This window comes from Colius striatus, chromosome Z (genome assembly GCF_028858725.1).
Source record: "Colius striatus isolate bColStr4 chromosome Z, bColStr4.1.hap1, whole genome shotgun sequence".
NCBI classification, from domain to species: Eukaryota; Metazoa; Chordata; class Aves; order Coliiformes; family Coliidae; genus Colius; species Colius striatus.
The window spans coordinates 85,740,734-85,764,030 of NC_084790.1; the positions used below are offsets into that span (position 1 = coordinate 85,740,734).

At 47.2% G+C, this 23,297-nt stretch overlaps 1 protein-coding gene across 1 annotated transcript; it reads right to left on the bottom strand.

Annotated features, from left to right (window-relative positions):
• Positions 1–903: 903 nt before the first annotated feature.
• CFAP53 (cilia and flagella associated protein 53) lies at positions 904–22,360 on the bottom strand. The gene is made up of 8 exons (XM_062018864.1): positions 22,073–22,360; positions 21,465–21,694; positions 18,522–18,695; positions 10,364–10,667; positions 4,801–5,019; positions 3,658–3,874; positions 3,081–3,183; positions 904–1,141 (listed from the first exon to the last, which is right to left on the bottom strand). Exons 1-8 carry the CDS (start codon positions 22,358–22,360, stop codon positions 904–906), a joined length of 1,773 nt encoding a protein of 590 aa, XP_061874848.1.
• Positions 22,361–23,297: the final 937 nt, after the last annotated feature.

A 23,297-nucleotide genomic window follows, 5' to 3' on the forward strand; every position in this document is an offset into this window, starting at 1 on the left:
AGCTGGCTGAGAGCAATCCCATGGGGAGAAGCTCCCACCTGTCCTCTTTGTGTCACCCACTGCTCGTCCTGCATAACAGGCAATCTGGCTGTTAACACAAGGGGCTGTGAGGCCAGTGAGGCTGTGTCCCTTCTCCCCACAGCCAAAACCCTTCTGAGACCTTTCTGTTGACATCTGGCTGTTTTTTAGTGTTGCCCTGTCTTAAAAAGTTGTTGCTGCTCTGACCCTGGCATTCTGTGTGTTCAGACTATGACATCAGTGGCAATCAAAGGCAATCCATCAGCATGATAAATAATGACTTTTTACAAGAAAAAAAGAGGACTCCAGTCCTGCACGATTAATTCTGTTCAAGCAGAGGTCTCACAGGCTAACTTTAGGACTCTGATACTCCAGAGATTGTTCAACAGCCATCAGAATGTAGGCAAAACAACATCAGCTCTTTACTGTCCATCCCATAGCAAAGGACATTCATAGTTTTATATTTAAGAAGGGAAAATAAACACGAGTCACTGAGTACTTTTTGTCTACATACAAGCCAAGATTTTGCAAGTATTTGCCGTTCAAGAGGTGTTTCAATCAACTTGCTGAAACTCTTCTATGTTTTCTTGGTGCAGATTTTAAGGCATGCCTGCGTATCCTTCGTGTCGTGACACACTCTTGTACTGCAGAGAGCACACAGTGTTGCACTGAAATGTCAAACACTTTGTTTGGATCGGTCATTTTGTCAGAGAAAATCCAATGGGAAGAAAAAAACAAACCCACAGCCTTTATAAATATGCTGTGTTTCTTGTATTTTCCAGTTACAAACTCTGAGCATCACCATGGAGAGAGATCTGCTAACTCCAGTCACTTAAACATCCTTAGGAGTGTTTTCTTAAGGCAACCAGGTGAGCTGAAAAATCATTATAAACTATTTCCTAGAGAGTTAGACATTAGGTTTCTTCTTAAAGGGTGTGTCTTTGCTAATTTCTCACAGGGCTTTGATAGGATATCCTGTACCCTTTTTTGGTAAGCTCTCTCTGCTGCAAGACTCGATTCGTATTCTCGCTGCTTCTCTGCTTCCTCAGCTTTGTGGGCCTGTTGTCGATGGGCAATTTGCACTCTGAGCTGCTCTTGGTATTCTTTTGCTTCATTTACTTTTCTGGAAATGACATATGAACAGCATATTTATGAAGTGTGGGGGAAAATAAGCAACTTAGTATCATTATTAAATCTGTTAGCATTCAGATAATAACTAAAACTGGTAGCATTAGACCTGACTAAAGAACCAATCAAAACACTTTCAGGTGTTAAGAATAACTACCACTCTATTATGGAATCACACACAGTGGGGGTGGGAAGGGCCCTGCAGAGCTCCTCCAGCTCAAGCCCCTGCTAAAGCAGCTTCCCCTTGATCAGGGGGCACAGGAACGTGTCCAGGTGGGGTTGGAAACCTCCAGAGAAGGAGCCTCCACACCCTCCCTGGGCAGCCTGGGCCAGGGCTCCCTCACCTCAGCACCAAAGGAGTTTCTCCTCCTGTGCCAGTGGAATTTTCTGTGTTCCATCCTGTGCCTGTTACCCCTTGTCCTGTCACCAGCCACCACAGAATAAACACTGTTCCCATCCTCTCGCCACTCACCCTTTAGGCATCTATCAGCATTGATAAGGTCCCCTCTCAGCTTTCTCTTCTTCAGACTGAACTGCCCCAGGTCTCATGGCCTTTCCTCATCAGGGAGATGTTCTAGTCCCCTCAGCATCTTGGTAGCCTTGTGCTGGACTCTCTGCACCCTTGAACCAAATGCTGGAAGCTAATCTAACATCCTTTACAGAACTAATTGCCTTTTGTTGTACCTTATAAAGCAGACTGCAAAATTGGTGCTTAACATAAAAGCAGCAAGAATAACTCCTCACCAGCACGGCTTCCTTGCCCCTCACAGTGGCAGTGAGGGGACAGAGGGTCAGGTCTCGGTCTGTTCTTAGCTCAGGCTTGTTGCTGCAGCAGCCTTACACCCTTTTCCCCTTCCTTATTCTGAAGATAATTGCTTGAGGATAAGTGATGACTGCTGCAACATTGTATTGATATTCGAGGAAATGACTGTCAGAAGAAATCATTCTTCCATTCTACATTGAGAGTCATCTATTACTTTCACCACCTTTTGGAGCAGCAGCAGTGAAGTCTACCTACGTGTTCAGGCACTTCTGGAGGAGTCACACAGACTCACTCAGACACTTAAAATGTCATCAGTCTAGTCAAGACTTGTGTGCTAACGCAACAGGGCTGAGCCACACGCGCTGGCTGATGCCACGGGACGCCAGCGCTGCCAAGTGAAGCACATCCACCCTGACACCCAGCAAATTTCCTTCAGAAAGATGAGATCTTCGCCATAGCCAGGAGATTGAGACAAAAAAAGAGCCATCAGAGAACATCACAGATACTGGCTCTACAAGGAGCTACTCAGTTCCCTCCCATGGATAATAATGGAGCACAAAAGGGAAACTGACTGAGAGAAGGCCCTTTGCCCCCAGGCTTGGCGTTGACATCCAGAGGAATGTTTAAGCTACTGTGTAGCTTAAACCTTCTCACCCCGAGGAACTGTAAGGTAAGGAGAACCCCATGCAGCTGGGTTACCTGCAGCAGTCTGGTGTTGTGGTGGCTGCTCAAGGGATGTGTGTGGGTGGAGTTTAGCAAGGAGCCTGAACACACTAGTTCTCGTAGGTAAGTAATGAACTAACCTCTCATTAACTCTCCCCCTCAAACCTCTGCCACTCATAATAACAGCTCAGAGGGGATGTATTTAATAAACATGATGGATGTAAGTAACATGCTGGTCCAAAAGGACCAAAACAAGGCTGTGTAATGAAACACCATAATGTGTATGAATTAGTGATATCATACCAAGTTTAGTGATTTTAATTGCAATATAAGAGAGCTGCTGCTGAGCAGCCTGGAGTTGGCAAGGCTGCACAGTGGCAGAGCCTCTCTGAACAGAAGAAAGTCCACTCAGTGCTCTCAGACTTACCTGCAAATGAGAATTAGCCTACTCATAAGTGTAAAAGATTGATCTGCAACGAAGTTAACAGATGGCACCAAAGAAAAATACCTTGCAAGTTTTTCTTCTTCTGTGTGCTTGAGTTCTGTGATTGCTTCAGCTAACAACTTCCTCTCTTGAGCGAGTTCTTCCTGCTCCTTCGCATTTCTCCGCGCTGCAGAAAAACACAACACCCAAACAACTTTCAGAAGATAACACAACTGCTATGCTTGAAGGGACAGTGAGACTGTATTCAAGCCAAGTAGCCTAAATAGCAAGCCTGAGTGTCATTGCTTCTGAAGAGGCCCACAAACAATGGCAAGTGGATTCTCAGCTGATTTGGTTTTCATCCACTCAGAACAGAGAACATTTCACGTTTGGAATTTCATTAAAATAACAATTAACAGTGATTGATACCTGCTTATGCAGTTCTTATTTTACTGGGCTTTGCTCTGCTGATATGAATGGGAAATTCATATGAGGAATGCCTGTAAGAGTAAAGCTTCAGGGGCAGACTCAGAGCCAGGAGCATTGTTGTCCACTGAACCATACAGCCTGCACATGCCAGGCCAGACAGTCTTCCCCAAAGCAGTTTGTTGTACTGCCTCTGCCAAGACTGCTGCCCAGAGAGCAAGCTGTGGTTACTCACACTTCTCCTCAATCTGCAGTTGCCTGGTACTCAGGACATCTTTCAGTAGCTGCTTCCTAGCCTCCTTTTCTAATCGCATTTGTTCGGCCTTCTTGGCCCAAACTTTTGCCATCTCTTCATCAAAGTGCTTGTTTACTTCTTTTTCTTGCTGTTTCTCCTCCTCCTGCTGTTGAGCCAGGTGTGCCAGGTAAGTCTGTTCCTCCTTCAACAGCTCTTGCTGCAAAAACAAATCAGCAGGTCTGAGTAAATGAGTTCAAAAAAGCCCTTCAAAACAGAAAGAGGAGCAGTGGTTCGTGGTCAATGTGGGAACTGGGAGCCCAGAGCTGTGTTCCAAGCCCTGCTTTCGGAAAGAGCTGCACAGAACCCTCTTCCTGGACAGTCAACACTGCCTGGACAACAGTGTAAGAGCAGAACACCGAGTGATCCCTGACAGGGTCTAACAGTGAGTTTAATACAACCTTCCTAACCTACATTAGCTCCTAAATACCTCGAGCAGAGAAATGAATACAGCTCCCTGATCTGTTTCAAAGTTACCTTGAGGCCCATTTTCACCCCCAAGTTGGACAATCTACTTGTTTCAAATTCAGGAAGTGGCAGACACATCCATTGTTTCATGGCACCTCTCAGATATTTAACATGAGGTTGTTGCACTCATATATAGACCTGTTAAAGATTTGAAACCATGTCTCAACATTAATAAGTAAGTTAAAGGTTTCTTTTATAGTTACAAATATTTAGCAAGTCAGGCCCATGAAACAAACAAAAAACTTTCCTAACCTCCATTAGGTCCATGCAAAAGGATGAAAAAGCTCAGGGGATTTATACACAACGAAATCAGCATGGAGGGAGAAGATTCTGGGGTTTCCTGAGAGCTCCCTTCTTTTGCCTAGCCTGGTAGCCTTGCTGATTGCCAGGCATGCTTTGAAGTACATGCTGGGGTTTTAACAGTTAATAGGCTTCTTCAGAGAAGCAGAGCACTGGCAGGAGGCTGGCAACAGGCTATGCAACAAAAGAAACAGCTTGGTCAGAGAAGAGGGCTCCTGTCTGATCTCATTTACACTGTGTGGTTCACTAAGGACCACAAAATTAGTCCATATAAGGCTATTTCCCCACAGCTTCACACTGAACACCCCCAGCCCTTACTTTTCTTTTTGTTTTTTCCTCAGTGCCCTCCTGGGTTTCCTGAAGACATTTTTCTAAGATCTGCATCTCAAGGGCAAGTTCCATTTGTTTTTCTTCATTAAGACGACTCTTCTTGTCCTGCGCTGCGCTGAGCAGCATTTCCCTGCATTCCTTCTGTTTCTCTAGTTTCTCCTTCTGAAGTTGTTCATTTTCTAGCTTCAGCAGTTGCTGCTGTTCTTCCTACAATCGTAAAGAGTCAGCTTGTAAAACCATGGCATCATTTCAAACTAAACGATGGCTAGAATTAGTTTAATTAGAAGACTGAAAAGCAAAGATAAATATTTAAAGCCTTCCTTGCTGACATTGGAATTAGTGTGATCCATTAGACCTGTTAGAGCAGGAACATTTTACCATATCATTCATTAGAGTTCAGGATTTCTTTCTTTAATTACCTCATGCACTTCAATACCAAAACACTGGAATTCCTGATGTTCTCCCAACATTTCAAGTGGATACACAGTCATCTCTTTAGAGAAATCGTTATCATCACAGCATGTGTGACCCATATCCAAGCCTTTACATGCAGCTATAAACACCAACTGATTATCAGTCACACACTTGGGCCCCAACAACCCCAGGCAATGCTACAGGCTTGGGGATGTGTGGCTGGAAAGCTGCCTAGCAGAAAGGACCTGGAAGTGTTAATCGACAGCAGCTGAACATGAGCCAGCAGCGTGCCCAGGTGGCCAAGAAAGCCAAGGGCAGTCTGGCTTGGATCAGCACTGGGGTGGCAGCAGGAACAGGGCAGGGATTGTCACCCTGTGCTGGGCCCTGGGGAGGCTGCAGCTCCAGGGCTGTGTTCAGTGCTGGGCCCCTCACTCACTGCCACAGGGACACTGAGGGGCTGCAGCGTGGCCAGAGCTGGGCATTGGAGCTGGGGAAGGGGCTGGAGCACAAGGGTGCTGGGGAGGGGCTGAGGGAATGGGGGTGTTGAGCCTGGAGAAGAGGAGGCTGAGGGGAGACAGGAGCACTCTCTGACACTCCCTCAAAGGACGTTGTGGCCAGAGGCAGTCAGTCTCTGCTCCCAAACTACAAGTGATAGGACAAGAGGAAATGGGCTCAAGTTGCCCCAGGGGAGGTTGAGATTGGAGCTGAGGCAGAACTGTTTCCCTGAGAGGGGTGTCAGCCCCTGTGCCAGGCTGCCCAGGGGGCTTGGGGAGTCCCATCCCTGTAGCTACTGCAAAGCCATGGAGCTGAAGTGCTGAGGGCCATGGGTTAGTGGTGGCTTTGGCAGCATGAGGGAAGAGCTTGGGCTCAATGAGTTTAAAGGTCTTTTCCAACCATCATGATTCTATGATTCCATTTTATCTGTCCTGTGCCCATGCTGGATGCTAAGAGCACTGCACCTCTAGTAGGACATAAGGTTCCACAAAGTAATTGGACCCTTACATTGTGATGGGCTGAACTACTGAATTTCCTGACTTTCCATGGCTTCAAACTGATTCACTTTATATTAGAAAGAACAGAAAAACAGAAATAAAACTTAGTTCTCAAGAAACAAACAATGAAAAATAACAAACATATATTCAAGATCAAACAGGTACATTTGTATCCTCAAGATTATTTAGCCAAACCTAAAAGCACTCCTGAAGTAGCATCCATAAAGTAACTTTGTATTCCTGAACATCCTGCATTTCACTAAGTTTCTAAGCACAACTGTTATAAACAGTGATAAACAATATGTGACCATAGGTCTCAGGAGCAATGCTTCAGCTGTCTTGAAATAACCTCTGCTCACATACCAGTACAGGTTGGGGAATGAACTGTTAGAGAGCAGTGTAGGGGAAAGGGAGCTGGGGGTGCTGGTGGGCAGCAGGAGGAGCAGGAGCCAGCAACGTGCCCTCGTGGGCAAGAAGGCCAATGGCAGCCTGGGCTGAAGTATTAAAAGGGCTGTGGGCAGTGAGTAGAGAGAGGTTCTCCTCCCCTTCTACTCTGCCCTCGTGAGGCTGCATCTGGAATATTATGTCTAGTTCTGAGCCCCTCAGTTCCAGAAGCACAGGTAGCTGCTGGAGAGAGTTCAGTGCAGGGCCACCAAGATGATGAAGGGAGGGGAGCATCTGCCTTATGATGGAAGGCTGAGGGAGCTGGGGCTCTGTAGCTTGGAGGAGACTGAGGGGTGACCTCACTCATGGTTACAAATACATAAAATGGGTGTCAGGAGGCTGGAGCCAGGCTGTGCTCAGGGATGGCCAATGACAGGACAAGGGGCAACGGGTACAAGCTGGAACAGAAGAGGTCCCAAAAAACCACAAGGAAGAGTTTCTCCCCTGTTGAGGTGAGGGAGCACTGGCAGGGGCTGCCCAGATGGGCTGTGGAGTCTCCTTCTCTGGAGACATTCAAACCCAGCTGGACGAGTTCCTGTGTGCCCTGCTCTAGGTGGTGCTGCTCTGGCAGGGGGGTTGCACTGGATGAGCTTTCCAGGTCCTTTCCAACCCTTAACATTCTGTGATTCTGTGAAGGTACACAGGTTTTTGTTAACCTGTTTTGAAATTAAATGTCTGTTTTGTAATGTGAATAAACCTAAAAATGCATCAGCAGGTTTGTCATAAACAGCATGTCTCATCCTCCCCACACAGAAGTACAAAGATGCTTCTCCCAAGGAACATAACTTGTTATGCTGGACATAAAGCACTCACTGACTCTCGCCATGTTTCCAAGCCAGAGCTGACTTTTCAACTGCCTGAATGGTCAAATTAATCCTTCAGAAGCTGGTAAAACAGCTTTTAAACTCAGTATATGCTGTTTGAGCCATAGAATAAGTAATAAATAAGAAAACTTCGAATAGTAAAGGCAGAAAGAAAGTGGAACTATTTAGCAGCCTCCTGGGCAAGTTGGTACATGTCTGAGGCTGAACTCTGACACGAGTGAAGTCGTGTGAAAGGATGGGATCCATGGTGCTTATTCCATGACAGTTGATATGAGAGGGTAACACAACATTAGAATGTTCAGAGAAACAAGAGTGCAGAGAAACTGTTACCAACCTCCTGTCTGCAAGCCAGGACCAAAGCACTAGCACAGGAACTTCTGTAGTGTTTGTCAGACCACAGTCAGAATGACATGATTTCTATCAACCTTCTCAAGAAATCACAACTCTTTAAGGGAGAGAAAAGAGAGGGGGAGGAAGGCAGCTCATGTAGGTAATACTAAAACTGCTGTGTCTGTTTTGTCATCCAGCCTGAGACACCTTGACACACACATATGGTCTATCTAAAGGTACAGGTTTTGCTTTTCTAAATAATCTATTTGCATTGCAGTAACCAGAAGGAACTATTATACACAGAGACCCTTGGCTCTCTGGCCTGTCATTCATGCAGATGAAAACCGTGATCATTAGAGGCTCCCAACTCTGAATTGAGAAACTTGTAGCCAGGCCATCTGTCACCTACCTCTCCTGATGGAGAAGGATTACATCCTGTTTTCAATACAGAAACTCTCCTTCTTGGACTCTCTGAAGAAGGCTTTCCTTCAGAGACTTTACCAGAAATGTATCTCCTTGACAGAGCCTAAGGCAGCTGCCTGCAGAGGAAGCTACAAAGTCTTCTGTTTTAATAGTGTTTTCCTGAAAAGGCCACTTAAGTAGAAGTATTCTTTGCCTAGGAGGCTTGCCAGTGCCTTAAAAGATGTTACAAGCAAATAATTGCATTCTGCATGTTTTTAAATACACAAAGCACTACAGTCTAGCTAGGAATAAGGACTCCTTTGTTTTACAGACAGGATTTTCTCAGCTTTAGATTTATTACTGGCCCTATTTTTAAAAAGTAGTGGAGTATATATCTTGACAACTTCAGCCTCCAGTGCCTAACAGTACCCCAAATGACCACTCAGTTGCAACACATAAGTAACTGCAAAATGAATCACAGAATTGTTTTGTCTGGAAAAGCCCTTTCAGCTCCTCAAGTCCAACTGTTCCCCCAGCACTGCCACGGCCACTGCTAACCCATGTCCCTCAGCCCCACAGCTACACGGCTTTGGGATCTCTCCAGGGATCCACCACTCCCCTGGGCAGCCTCTGCCAGAGATTAAATCTTTTGGGAAAGAAATCATTCCCCATCTCTAATCTAAACCTCCTCTGGTGCAACTTGAGGCTGTTTCCTCTTGTCCTGTCCCTTGTAGCTTGGGAGCAGAGATCAACAGCCCCGATGGCAGGGAGCTGCTGAGAGAAAGAAGCCTTCTCTTCTCCAGGCTGAACACCTCCAGGGCCCTCAGCTGCTCCCTATCAGACTTGTGCTCCAGACCCTTCCCCAGCTCTAGTGCCCTTCTGAAGACTGAATCTGATCTAAATAGTGTCTCATAACTCACAAAGTCCACACAGAACACTGTGAACCAGCAAACCCCACTAAAGCCAGTGTAAGTACAGCAAGCCCGCACTGGGGAGAGATGAGGAAAAAAGAGAGTGTTGTGGCCAAACAGTTGGGCCAAGGTAGTCAAACCCTTCCATGATGCTGATCTAGGGAGGACCTGCTTTAGCAGGAGGGCTGGACTAGATGACCTTTAGAGGTCCCTTCCAACCCCTACCATTCTGTGATTCTGTGCTGCGATGCCCAACAGCAGCCAGCACTAACAGGTGGGAGAGATTAGGCAATGCTAGGTAATTTGTTCTTAAAAAAGAAATTGAATGGACATAGGTTCGGAAGTTCAGGCAGCTGGAGCTGGAACAGTTGGGATTTTTCAGATAGACATGTCTCCTCATGTATGCATCAGGGTCCTGGACTGTACCTATAGGCTCTGCAACCCCTGTGCTTGCAACCAGCCCTGATGTGAGCCTTGGATCAGACAGCTGGGAAACAGTGGTGTGAGAAAGGGCTGAGAATGCACTTGAGAGCTGCAGTTAGGCTCATTCTCTCAGCTCTGGTGCTTACGTGAGCTATGCTGCATGCACACCTGTGCCTGAAGTCAAGTCTCACTCAGACCTGCTGATTTGGCTTCCTGGCCTCATCTTGGGCTTCATCACTAGAGCCTGCTGAGCAGCTGGGACTGTTAGATGACCCCAGTTACTGTTGGCAGAGCTGCTCTGCCTCATCCCTTCAGGTACTGCAGGACTCTTGTCAAGGAGGACAGCATACTCGCCTGCCCTACTGTCACCTTCAGCTCCTGGCTCACCTGACCTTCTGGGAGCAACACACTCTTGCTGCTTCCTCCCAGTGTAATTACTGTAAGGATTAAACATATGTATCACGATCTGAGATCTGGTGTTACACGTTACAGCTGGGATATGAGGCTGTCTAGCTATCCCGCAGGAAACTGGAGATCAGAAAATTACAGACGCCTGGTAGAAGCTTAAAAACCTTTCCATTTCCTACAAAATCCTTCACAATGCTACGTTTGAAAAGATGTATTTCCCTCTGTAAACAGGAATGCATTTGCCACAGCTCTGGAAAAGAGGCTTAGCATAATAGGACAGTCTCAGATACTAATGGAATCAGGGAAGATACAAATAAGGTACAGATTAATCTAAATATCTAGTAAGCCTATCATTAGGAGGACATTATACACAATGCTGAATGGAGAATGACATGGAAATTACCAGCAGTCGAGCCTCTTCTTCCTTCATCCACTTCGCCTCCTCTCTCTGAGCGCTGAGCACCGCTACCTGCGCACTGAGCACATTCAGGATTTCCCCACTCCGTGCAGCTGACTTCTGCATCTCCTCCTCCTCTCGCTTCTCCTTAGCCAACCTATCCTCCTTCCAGAGCTCTGCAAAGATCTGCTCCTCCTTCCTCTGTTGCTTTTTCAGTTCCTCCTTCAGTGCTAGCTGGGCCAGCCAGTCTTCACACAATTCCTTCTGATGCTTCTTCATCCACTGCACACGGAGCTCCTCGCACTGTTCTCTGAAAGGCAATGTGAAAGTCTTTAGAAGTCACAAAAGACTTCTGGAACTGTGTGATGGATGGAGACTCCCAGCTCCTAATCGCTCAGAAGCCCACACCTCAGGATAACAAATCTTACACCTGGTCTGATAGTGATTCTTTGTGAAGCCTAAGGAATCAGAGAGACAGTTTCGATGGAGATTTTGATGTTCATCAGCTGAAGAGCTGGTGCTGCACTTGCATTTGTAAATCAAAACCCTTATGTACATTCACAACATATACACGTTATCTACACAATGTACATTTTATATAAAATACATACACATAGTTGGGACACGTGTTGTGTGGGGTTTGCATATATGCACACACACTTCTGTAACGTACAAAACACACACTACACCTGTACAAACAGTAGCTTGCTCTTTATTCAAATGAAGACTTAGGTCTGTTGGTCACTTGAAATCTCGTTCCTATTCACAAAATACTTTGAGGATAGACATTTAGGTTACACAGTTGAACACAAACTGCTACAAATTTATTAACATCTTTAATGGGTTTTTTTTTTTAGGGGGTAACTCAGAAAAGTTGTAACAAAAGTCTGGAGAAGATGCAAAGTCAGATGAGCAACAGCTTTCAATATTCTTTTACTCACTGTAACTGGGTGCATATAAGCAGGTTTTTGTTTTCCATTGAAGAACACATGGTTACTTACAGATTCTGCTTCTATTTTTGCAAATAAAGCACTAATGACATCACCAAACAATACTAACTTGAACAATACGCAGTTTCTTTCAATCCTGTTCTATAACCAGGATATAGATTTTCATAGAATCATCACTTCAGCTGGAAGACACTTTTAAGATCATCAGATCCAGTCTTTGTCCCAGCCCTATCAACTACTAGACCAGACACCTCCATGGACAGTGACTCCAGCACTTCCCTTGGGCCTGACAATGCCTGACAACCCTTTCAGTAAGGAAATTCCTCCTCATATGAAACCTGAACCTCCCCTGGTGCAACTTGAGACTGTTTCCTCTTGTTTTGTTGCTTGTTACAGGGGAGAACAGATTGACCCTCACCTGATTACAGCTTCCTTCCAGGTAGCTGTACAGAGTGAGGTGATCTACCCTCAGCCTGCTCCAGGCTTAACACCCCCATTCCCTCAGCCCCTCCCCTGCACCCATGTGCTCCAGCCCCTTCCCCAGCTCTGTGCCCAGCTCTGGCCACGCTGCAGCCCCTCAGTGTCCCTGTGGCAGTGAGTGAGGGGCCCAGCACTGAACACAGCCCTGGAGCTGCAGCCTCACCAAGGCCCAGTACAGGGGGATAATCCCTGCCCTGATTCTGGCCACCCCAGTGCTGATCCAAGTCAGGATTCCCTTGGCCTTCTTGGCCACCTGGGCACGCTGCTGGGTCCTGTTCAGCTGCTGTCAATTCGCAAAAACAAACTGTGAAACTAGCAGATACTGTGGAAGATATCCAGGTATTAAGGAACTATAAGCTCTAAGGATGCATGACAGCCACACATGAATGCTGTGAAGTAAAAAAGATACCTCACAATTTCATGCTGAATGCTATTTCAGAATTCATAGCATACATCCTAAGATATCATTGGCTCAATCTTGAGTCACTGCATGACAGCATATTATTACTTTATACAAGGTTTAGCTGACAATCCTCTTTAGCCAAAACACTAAATATTCATCAAGCATAGTACTATCAGTCTCCACGTCAGGATATTTAATTCTTGTAACTACAGCACTGATACAAAATCTGAATGAATTCCATTGCCTAAGATTTATTTCTTTGTTACTTAAAAGCAAAATTGAGTTTGACAGCACTACAAGCAGGTTTTGGTTGTTTGCTTTTTTATTTTCCATGGCTCTGTTAAGGAACTGTCTTAGCCAAGCCTTCATTTTCTAAAATTATTTCCAAGGGCAATATAGCTGCTGGCTCTATCTAAAACTACATCTATAGTCTCTGACTTGGGTTCTGTTTACAGAATTAATAGCAACATTAATCTTTTTGCTGGGGTGTCGTGGTTTGGCCCAGCCAGCACAGCAGCACCACGACAGCCTCTTGCTCGCTGCCCCCATTCACCCCCACCCTCGTTAGCATGGCAGAGGCCCCAGTGAAATGGGAGTAAAAAGATCACCAAGGTTGTTGTGGATGGAGACAAGGGCAGGGAGGGCTGGCTGCCAGTTACAGTCCTGGGCAAAACTGACTCCAGTGCTCGACTGAGAGGGGACAGTAGGAAAGTTTATTCTACAAGAAACAGAATGGAATAAAAGCAAAAAGGGAGCAGGATGATGAAAAAATTACACATAGCACTTTAAATCTCCCTCCCCCATCCCTCCTTTCTTCCCAGGCCCAGCTCACTGCTCCCCAGATCTCTACCTCCTCTCCCCTCAGCAGCTCAGGGGGGCAGGGAGTGGGGGATGTGGTCAGTCTCTCACAGATGGGCTCTGCTGCTTCTCAGAGGAGGACGACTCCTGGCATCCTTCCCCTGCTCCAACACGGGGTTCCTGCCCCGGGACATTGTCCTGAACCAACTTCTCTGGTGGGGGTTGTTCCCAGCAGCTGCAGCTTCTGCCCACACAGGGTCCCTCACAAGGGGGACAGTCCTTGGTGAATATCTCTGGTGTAGATTCTTCACCACAGTTGCAGTTTCTGCAGTTACAGGGTCCCTCTCTCGGGACAAGGCCTCTTCTGGGCATCAGTTTAATGAGCTGCTTTGTCCTGGGTTCCTCCCCACAGTTACAGCTGTGGACATTGGGTCCCTCCTTCAGGACACGGCCTCCTCTGGCCACAGTGATACAGAGTCCCCCCTTTGGGACACGGCCTGCTCTGGCCACAGCTTTAATGAAGAAAATCACTGCCCCTGGCTCAGCGTCTGCAGTGAAGTGGTTGGGTTACCCCCACAGGACACGGCCTCCTCCTGCCATAGTCACTGTCCCTGGCTCGGGGCCTTTGATGAAGTGAATCGCTGCCCCTGGTCTGGGGTCAGCTTTAGCAAAATGAGTCTCTGCCCCTGATGTGGGCTCATTATCAAAATGAGTCTCTACTGCTGATGTGGGGTCTTTATAGAAATGCAAACAGATCTCAGCTTCACCAGTTCTCTCCATAGAATGCAGGGGAGTCTCTGCTCCAGCACACCTCCTCCTCTCTTTCCTCACTGACCTTGGAGTCCGCATGGTTGTTTCTCTCACTGTTCCCACTCCTTGCACCACCACCAGCCAGAAGAAAATGAAGGGGCAGAAGAAGAAGGAAGAAGAAGATGGAGGAAGAAACCTCCTCTTCTGGCTCCTTTAAAAAAAGTGATGGTGGAGGCATCTAATTGTCTCAGCCCCAGCAGTGGGTCTGGCTCAGAGCTGGGTAGAGTTGTGAGCAACTTCTTACAGGAGCCATCTTTACAGCCCCTTCCCCCTTACCAGAAAAGGCTGTCATGTCAAACCATGACATGGGGCCATGAGTTCACATCTGTATGAAGGCTACAAAAACAATGCAAATTTGGCCTCTCCCTGAGGCCAAATGGGGCAATGGGGCAAACAGGGGAAGAGTTCAGCAACATAGGATGTGACTAGTGGTCTAGAACTCATTTCTGCCCCAAAACTAGGAAGATTATGCTCTAGAATAATGGCTGCTTTACTTGATGCTACTCTTTTGTCACCTCCTGCTCACCTCCTGCCAACAAGAACAGAACAAGCACAGCTCCTGGAATCATTAGTACGTGGCCAAGGCAACTACCAGCATGTAATAACTACGTGTTGGCTTATAAGGTCTTCCAAAGCTTTGTCAATAAAATCCATGCCCAGCCCAGCCTAATAAAAATCACTTACTGATTTATAAATCATGAAAAGCCCAAACAGTCCAGAACGGGCTGAACAAGCTGCTGACAGACAGAAAAAGTGACAGCGCCAAAAGCCAGCCTGACCCTGCTCTCAGTGCCACAGTGAGAGCCATCCAACCAGTACAACTTACAGTGGAGTGGTGCAAAATCAGTGTGACTGTGACTGTGGAGGGGGAGGATTGCGGTGCCTCACTCTCCCTCAGTGCTGCAGGAGCCAGGTACAGCCAAAGAACACAACGCTTGACCTGTAATTTCATGCTGAAGCAGAGAGCTCGCCACATTTTCTTCTTGTCATTATTCAGTGTTTGCTGCCTCCAGTCCCTAAAGGGGCTGACAAGAGAGATGGAGAGGGATTTTCTACAAGAGCCTGAAGTGACAGGACAAGGGGTGATGGCTCCAAACTGAAAGACGAGGTGCAAGAAGCTCTTCCCTGTGAGGGTGGCAATGAACATGTCAGCCACAAAACAGTCCAAGGGGTGTCCCTGCCTTCAAGCAGGTCAACAGATAAACTGCGTCATTGTGGGTTTACTTACATTTTAACACTGGGATCTCTTTTCCAGCTCTTGGGCAGGAGTTAGTGGTGATTGCAAGCAACAGTACTAATTAGTATTCATGGAAAAACATACTTCTTAAATGTTGAGGGAAACATGCCATTATTAGGATTTGAAATCTTTACACTGTTAGAAATAATTAGATTACCTTAACACATTGGGTTCAAAGTTCTCTCAGCAGTGAAGGAATAAAGAATTACTTATTCTTTTTCATGATTCTAAACTAATCTGAATTTAATTGAATTCTCAGAGGGGAAGAGAAGTTAAATAAAAGTTTGTCGTGGTTAGAATTTTAATAGAAAATAGCCCTGTAATTGCTTGATTTCATCAAAATAATTCCTTCAAAGCAGCTTTTACAGCAACCTATAAACATCTGCTCCCCCAGATGGCTGGTTTTCTTCCTTACTTTGCTATCCTAAGCTTCTTAACACGAAGATTGTGCCTGTATGTAGCCATTCTCAAAGATGGAAACTGCATTTATTCCCCCAGCTCTCCGTTATTTATCCATTTTATGGATGCAGTACAAAGTTGCCGTGATAACTACATTCTCTGGATGGATGCTTCTGATATTATCACAAGAAACAGGATGTAGGGTGCATTTTATGCAAATTTTAAGCCATTGCAATTTTCTTTAAAGATAACAAAGATGATGAAGATGCCCTCGGGCTAAAAGTGGTTGAATATCTTCTCAGACAAGTCCAGCCCCTGATGAAAACTTTAACTGCAGCAGGACACCAGTGGTTCAAGTAATATGCCCTCCGTCATCTGGTGACAAAGGATTCTTCCTGGCCAACATCACTGGTGCAAAACCATTACATGTGTACCCTCAGGTATGAATTACAGCTCCAAACCCAGGCCACGTGCTGATAAAAGAGCTGCCTTTCCATACTCTGAAATAAGGTACTGGAGTGCTGCTGTACACTGTAAGTGTTCCTGTAACTCAGGTTTGACAAGCTATACCTGCACAAGAGTGGAGTGCCTTGCTTCAAGTTAAAAGGAATATGAAGAATTTTGTATTAGGTTTCAGAAAATATTTTGTACCATTAACATTAAAAACAGAAACAAAGCTCAGGCAGTGTGGCTTGGATGAGTGGATGGTGAGGCGGATCAAGAACTGGATGAGTAACAGTCCAGAGAGGTGATCAATGGCAAAGAGTCAAGTTGGAGGCCTGTGGCCAGTGGAGTTCCACAGGGATGGGTTCTGGGGCCAGTCTTGTTCAACATCTTCATCAGCCACCTGGATGAGGGGACAGAGGGACCCTCAGCAAGTTTTCTGCTGGCACCAAACTGGGAAGACTGGCTGATGCACCAGAGGCTGTGCTGCCAGTCAGTGGGATCTCAACCGGCTTGAGAGTTGGGCAGAGAGAAACCTCATGAGGTTCAACAAGGACAAGGGCAGAGTCCTGCATCTGGGAAGGAACAACCCCAGGCACCAGGACAGGCTGGGGATTGACCTGCTGGAGAGCAGCTCTGCAGAGACAGACCTGGCAGTGCTGGCTGATAATAAACTGACCAAACCTGGAGGGCAAGAAGCCAATGGCATCTTGGGATGCATCAAGAAGAGTGTGGGCAGCAGCTTGAGGGAGGTTCTGCTCCACCTCTGCTCTGCCCTGATGAGGCCTCATCTGGAGTCCTATGTCCAGTTCTGGGATCCCCAGCCCAGAGGAGACTGAGGGGGCATCTCATTAATATTGACAAATACCTAAATGGTGGGTGTCAGGAGGTTGGGGCAGCACTTTTTTTTCTGTTTTATCTAGTGACAGGACAAGGGGTGATGGGATGAAGCTGGAACACAAAAAGTTCCATTCAAACATAAGGAAAAACTATTTCAGTGTGAGGTGAGGGAGCCCTGGCCCAGGCTGCCCAGGGAGGGTGTGGAGACTCCCTCTCAGCAGATCTTCAAAACCCACCTGGACACATTCCTGTGTCACCTGATCTAGGTGGGACCTGCTTCTGCAGAGGGGCTGGACTAGTAAAATAGTTTTTCCTTAAGCTGAAGTGGAACTTTTTGTGTTTCAGCTTCTTTCCATCACCCCTTGTCCTGTTACCAGACACTATAGAAAAAAGTGCTGCCTCATCCTCCTGAAAAACACCTCTCATATACTTGTAAGTATTCATGAGATCTCTGCTCAGTCTCCTCCAGACTAAACAGCCCCAGTTCCCACAGCCTTTCCTCATAAGGAGGATGCTCCAGTCATCATCTTGGTGGCCCTGCACTGGCCTCTCTCCAGCAGTTCCCTGTCCCTCTGGAGCTGGGGAGCCCAGAACGGGACACAGGACTCTAGATGAGGTCACTTAATTTCCAACAAAGTGTGATGGGAAGAAAATCAACCAGGAACTGTGAATAAACAGGGCCATATTTTAAAGCTAGCACATAAATTTGGAAGTGCATGCACTGCCTTAATTACTGTCTGAGTCAATAAACTCCACATTACCTAATTTAACAGATAAATATCTGTTTCTTCAGTTCGAGTTTATACACAAGTGAAAGCAAGTGTTGATTTTTATCCCTAGCCTCTGCACACTGAGAAGAAGGTGTCATGGATTTCCACCTTACTGTGGGAGACTGGGGAAAGAGACACTTCAAATGATTACAATTAAATTACATTAATATTATTTTCATCCCTTCCTCGGAAAACCAGATTTCCAAGAACTGAATAAGTCAGATTTCATGCCAAGGCCCCAGGGCCTGAGCAGCACCTGCAAATCTTAATGACTTCAAAAGATACTGCCAAGCTCAGCATCCTGGGAGACTTGGAACAGGACTTCTGGTTGCATGAAAACTCTCACTTTGGCTGGTAATCTTGAAAAGTATGCAATAAATAAAAACACTATCTTTTTGGACAATCTGAACTTTTCAAGGATCTTCAATGTGTTAGCTTAATAAGCATGATTTAGGCCAAATCAACCTGCCATCAACTCTTTATCACTCCAATAGTATAAAGCTGAAACGGAACTCCAAGCCAGGAGAAGGAATTAAAAAAACCAGCTGACCTGGCAGACGAAAGTGCAGGGATGCTCACACAGGACAAGGAGCTTCACACTATGCTTGGAAGAATGTTTTCATGGTATCTCAACACTTCACACAGAATCACAGAATCTTAGGGTATGGAAGGGACCTTTAAATAAATCAAATGAGGGAGGCAGGACAGTTCTTGTACCTGTTGCCTTCATCTCTACTAAGGATTTTTTTGATCACACACTTTACTGAGTGTTACAGCATTACAGATTTGGATTCCTGGTCTTTAGAAGCTGCATCCCTTCATCAAAAGCCAGAAAAAGACCATACACTGCACACAGCATAGCTGAGGCCTTTCAGTTGCTGGCAAAGCTTGTACATCTCTAGCCAAACCACCTCAATTCTTTTGTTTTATCATTTCAATCAGATTCCTCTTTCCTTCCACAGTTTCCTATTGTTGCCTTCTCATTAAATCGCCTCTTTGTATTTCCTTAACCCAAATTCTATTCGTAAGATACCTGAATTGCTGCTCTCTTTTTTCAGCCACCAGTTGTTGCCTTTCGTTTTCTCTCTTTTCTCTCAGTAATTTTGCTCGCTCCTTCATCTTTGCTTGCTTCTCCTCCACTGTTTCTTCAAGTGCCTCCAGCTCAGCAAAGTAGCTGCTTTCCTCTGCCTCCAGGAGCTCACGAAGCCTGTAATGAAAACATTTAAATAAAAGCTGAAACAACCCTTCCATTGAATTACAAAGTTTTAGTTTATTTGCTATGAGCACAAACTGGGTACTGGGTTCCTTTCCATACTTCTTGCAAGTGCCAAAGGCAGAATATCAAATGGAACACAAAGTTTTAAGCCTGGGAACATTCCTGTTGTGTCCATGGAAGGAATCTTACAGCATAACAGGAGTGATTCTGTCTTGGCACAATTTAAGCACCTTATCTTGCAAACCCATTTCCAATGCTGCTTTACAACTTTAATCCCCTGCTAAACAAATTATTCTCATTTTCAGGCTATATTTGTCAGCAGCTGATATCCATTTGATCTTGCACTATTGTTATAATCCCTCCCCTGTACTTACCACCCTTCTTGACACATGTATAACTGTATCTTCTCTCAAACTATGTTTTGTTATTTTAGCATCACCTAATTCTGAAAGATATGTCATGAGAAAGCTATGTGAAGTTAGTAATTTTTAAATACAACCCCATTAATCCTCATGGTAAGAAACCTGTGCCTAAGGAACCCAGAAACTCAGTAATTCCAACCCAAATGCCACAGAGGCCTCTGAGAAATCATTCTCACTTTTCCTCAGTGGGATGCCCCTGCTGCTTTCCTGAGCAACAGTGCAGGCACTACTGGTGGGAGTTACTCCAGCACCAACGACCAACTAATTGTGGAAACTGAATCGCATTCTCTTCACTGCAAGATGAGCTGAGTGTCCTGCAAAGACACCACTGGGCATCTTAAACTGCTACGTAAAAACAAATTCTATGTTGAACAAAAGTCCCGCACCTGGGGAGGAATAACTCCACGCGTCAGTCTAGCTGGAAAACCGATTCTGCAGAAAGGGATCTGTGAGGCTGGCAGAAAAGAAGCTGAACATAAACCAGCAATGCACCCTAGTGGCAAAGAGAGCCAATGGCATCTTGGCCGCACGAGGAAAAGTGTGCAAGACCTCATCTGAGATGCCAGGACAAGTTCTGAGCTCCTCAGTACAAAATACAGACTTAGATGACTAAGGGACTAGGACATCTCTCCGAAAGATACCTCTGTCTCCCGAGAAACCTGGGAAGCCTGGAAAAGAGAAGACTCAGGGGGATGTATGTAAATACCTGAAGGGAGGAGATGCAGAAAAAGCAGACAGCTTCTTCTCAACAGTGCCTAGTGACACAAGCAGTACAAATGAAAACATGTGAAACTCTACCTGAACACAAGAAAATGCCGTTTGGGGCATGAGGTCAGGGGGAGGTGCTGTGTTGTTTGATTTGGTTTTGTGGTTGTTTGGGTTTGGGGAGTGGAGGGTTATGTGAAGGTAGTCAAACACTGGAACAGGTTTCCCACAGAGGTGGTGAGGTCTACATGTATGGAGATCAGCAAAACTCAAATGGACATACATTCCTGGGCAACTTGCTCTAGATGAGTGTTTGAGCAGGATGCTAGACTAGATTATCTCCTTCCAACACAGTCATTCTGTGCAAGTGGTGTACAATTCCTAGGTGTACAATATCCTACTCATCAGACCAGGATACCAAACTGAACAACTTTGACAGCACCAAAGCCACTTGAAAAAATGAAACAAAAAAAAGGAGCAACCATGAAAGAGCAACAGAAAAATTAAACCACATGATTGTTTTTCTAAGATCAGCACAGTATAATTCTGTTCATGCTTCACCTTTCTTATCTTTTGACATTTTTTCATTTCATTTGACAAATTCTCGTTTCTCCCAGCTGCCCATGATGCAAAGCATTACTTGTAGGACTTCAACGTTCACTTGTTGAGGTCTCAACAAAACCCTCAGTTACATTCAACAATTACAGCTTCCAACACTTTTATCAAAGTACTCTTTATTCTCTTTAAAAATCAATTGAGGAAAGTGCTGTAATACTTTTATCTTGCACTCGGCAGAGGGGGCTCTAAATGCCATCTAAACTGTACTAGTTGATGTGTTTGAATACATATCTCTAGAGACTGGCTTGGTGACTAGTACTAATAATAAGACCACCATTCTAGGTGGTCCTGCATTAGCAGGAGGGTTAGACTAGATGGTCACATCCCTCTCCCTATCTGCCAGAGGCTGCATCTGGAATATTGTGTCCAATTCTGGGCCCCTCAGCTCCAGAAGGACAGGGAGCTGCTGGACAGAGTTCAGCACAGGGCCACAAAGATGACAAAAGGTTGAGGCAGCTGGGGCTCTTCAGCTTGGAGAAGACTGAGGGGTGACCTCATTAATGTTTACAAATACAAAAAGAGCAGGTGTGAGGAGGATGGAGCCGGGCTGTTCTCAGTGATGGCCAAGGACAAGGGGCAACAGGTACGAGCTGGAACAGAAGAGGTTCCAAAGAAATACAGGACAAACTTCTTCCTTGTTCAGGTGATCAGGCAGTGGAACGGGCTGCCCAGATGGGCTGTGGAGTCTCCTTCTCTGGAGACATTCCAACCCAGCTAGACAAGTTCCTGTGTGACCTGCTCTAGGTGGTCCTGCTCTGGCAGGGGCATTGGACTAGATGATCTTTCAACCCCCACCATTCTGTGATTCTATGGAAGGCTGCTGTTTGCTCTACCTAACTGCTTGGCTACCAATTAAGCTTTCTGTTACAACGAGTAATGAACATCAGGCACCAATGCACAGTGTAACGTACAGAGCCGCACTCAGTTGATGGCTTCTCCCATAATCATTCCTCTAAGGATACAGTACAGCTGAAAACGGTAGGACAGATATTGGTATTAGCTACTTGTTCGCTACCTCTCTCGTCTCTTATCAGTTGCTGCCAGATACTCCTGCATTGTCGCATCCACCTTTCTCTGCACAACACTGTGCAGCCATTTCTCTTCATTGCGTCGGTGCCACTCGTGGACGTTGCGATAGTGGTTGTGCAGTTTTAAGAAGTGAGGACTTTCAAGGAGTTCCTGTTCTTTCTGCCTGCGAGCCAAGGCACGATTTAGACTTGTTTGCTCTTTAGGAGGCTTAGCTCTCTGTAAGAGAAAGTGTGTGTCAGTGGTGAAAATGTTAATATGGTGGGTTTTTTAAGTTTCATTCATGAACCAATAAGTACACAACACTAAATTATAAGAGTTTAGGGTAACTAGAAGGGAAACCTCCACAGCCTTTACTGAATGGTTTGGGTTGGAAGGGATCTTTAAAGGTCACCTAGCCTAGCCCCCAAAGAGCAAACCATCAGTGCAAGACTGACATGAAATGACCTCAGGTACTGGTCTGTTGCCCAAGTTATACCTTAAATCTTTCCCGCGACATCCAAGGGGGTGTGGCCAGTCTGCTTTACCGTCCCGAACTGACGCTCTCCCCGCGGGTAACGCCGGCGGTGCCGCCCGGGGCCCTGAGCGCCTCCTCACGCATCGCCCCCGCTTCGCCCACGTACCCGCAAAGCAACAGCCTCGCCTCGCGCGGGGACAGTCAGCCAGCTTCCCCGGGGACCCATCCTCGGCAGCGAGTCCTGCCGAGGCCCCCAGCTCCCCCGGGAGCCCCGTCTCACAGCACTCCCGCCTCCTCTCGGAAAGCCGTGCGGCAACCGGCACCGGGCTGGTGCGACCCCCCAAGCACCTCACCAGCGCCACGGAGTGCGGGACGGGCCCGGTCACCTCCCGGAGCCGCCGCTGCTGCCGCCACCGCTGAGTTTCCATCGCGCCTCCCGTTGCCATGGCAAAGAGACGCGGCGGAACTGACGTTTCGGTTGAACCGCCGCATGCGCAGGCGGCCGGGAGGGCTGAGGCCAGGCCCGCCTCATGGCGGCATGACACCCGCTTCACCCTCAGCATGCCCTCAGCACGGCTCCAAGCCTGGCTCTCAGCCCATCGTCAGCCAGGCTCTCAGCCCCACTCAGCCTGGCCCTCAGCCTGCACTCATCCCGCCCTCAGCCCGGCTCTCAGCTCGCCCCTCAGCTCGCCCTCAGCCCACTCTCAGCCCAGCTCTCAGCCCGGCTCTCAGCTCGCCCCTCAGCCCGCCCTCAGCCCACTCTCAGCCCGGCTCTCAGCTCGCCCCTTAGCTCCCCCTCAGCCCGGCTCTCACTTCACCCCTCAGCTCGCCCTCAGCCCACTCTCAGCCCAGCTCTCAGCTCGCCCCTCTGCCCGCCCTCAGCCCGGCTCTCAGCTCGCCCCTCAGCCCGCCCTCAGCCCACTCTCAGCCCGGCTCTCAGCTCGCCCCTCAGCCTGGCTCTCAGCTCGCCCCTCAGCTCGCCCTCAGCCCACCCTCAGCCCGGCTCTCAGCTCACCCCTCAGCCTGCCCTCAGCCCACCCTCAGCCCGGCTCTCAGCTCGCCCCTCAGCCCGGCTCTCAGCTCGCCCCTCAGCCCGCCCTCAGCCCACCCTCAGCCCGGCTCTCAGCTCGCCCCTCAGCCCGCCCTCAGCCCACTCTCAGCCCAGCTCTAAGCTCGCCCCTCAGCTCGCCCTCAGCCCACTCTCAGCCCAGCTCTCAGCTCGCCCCTCAGGCCGGCTCTCAGCTCGCCCCTCAGCCCACCCTCAGCTCGCCCCTCAGCCCACCCTCAGCTCGCCCCTCAGCCCACCCTCAACTCACCCCTCAGCCCGGCTCTCAGCTTGCACCTCAGCCCGCCCTCAGCCCGGCT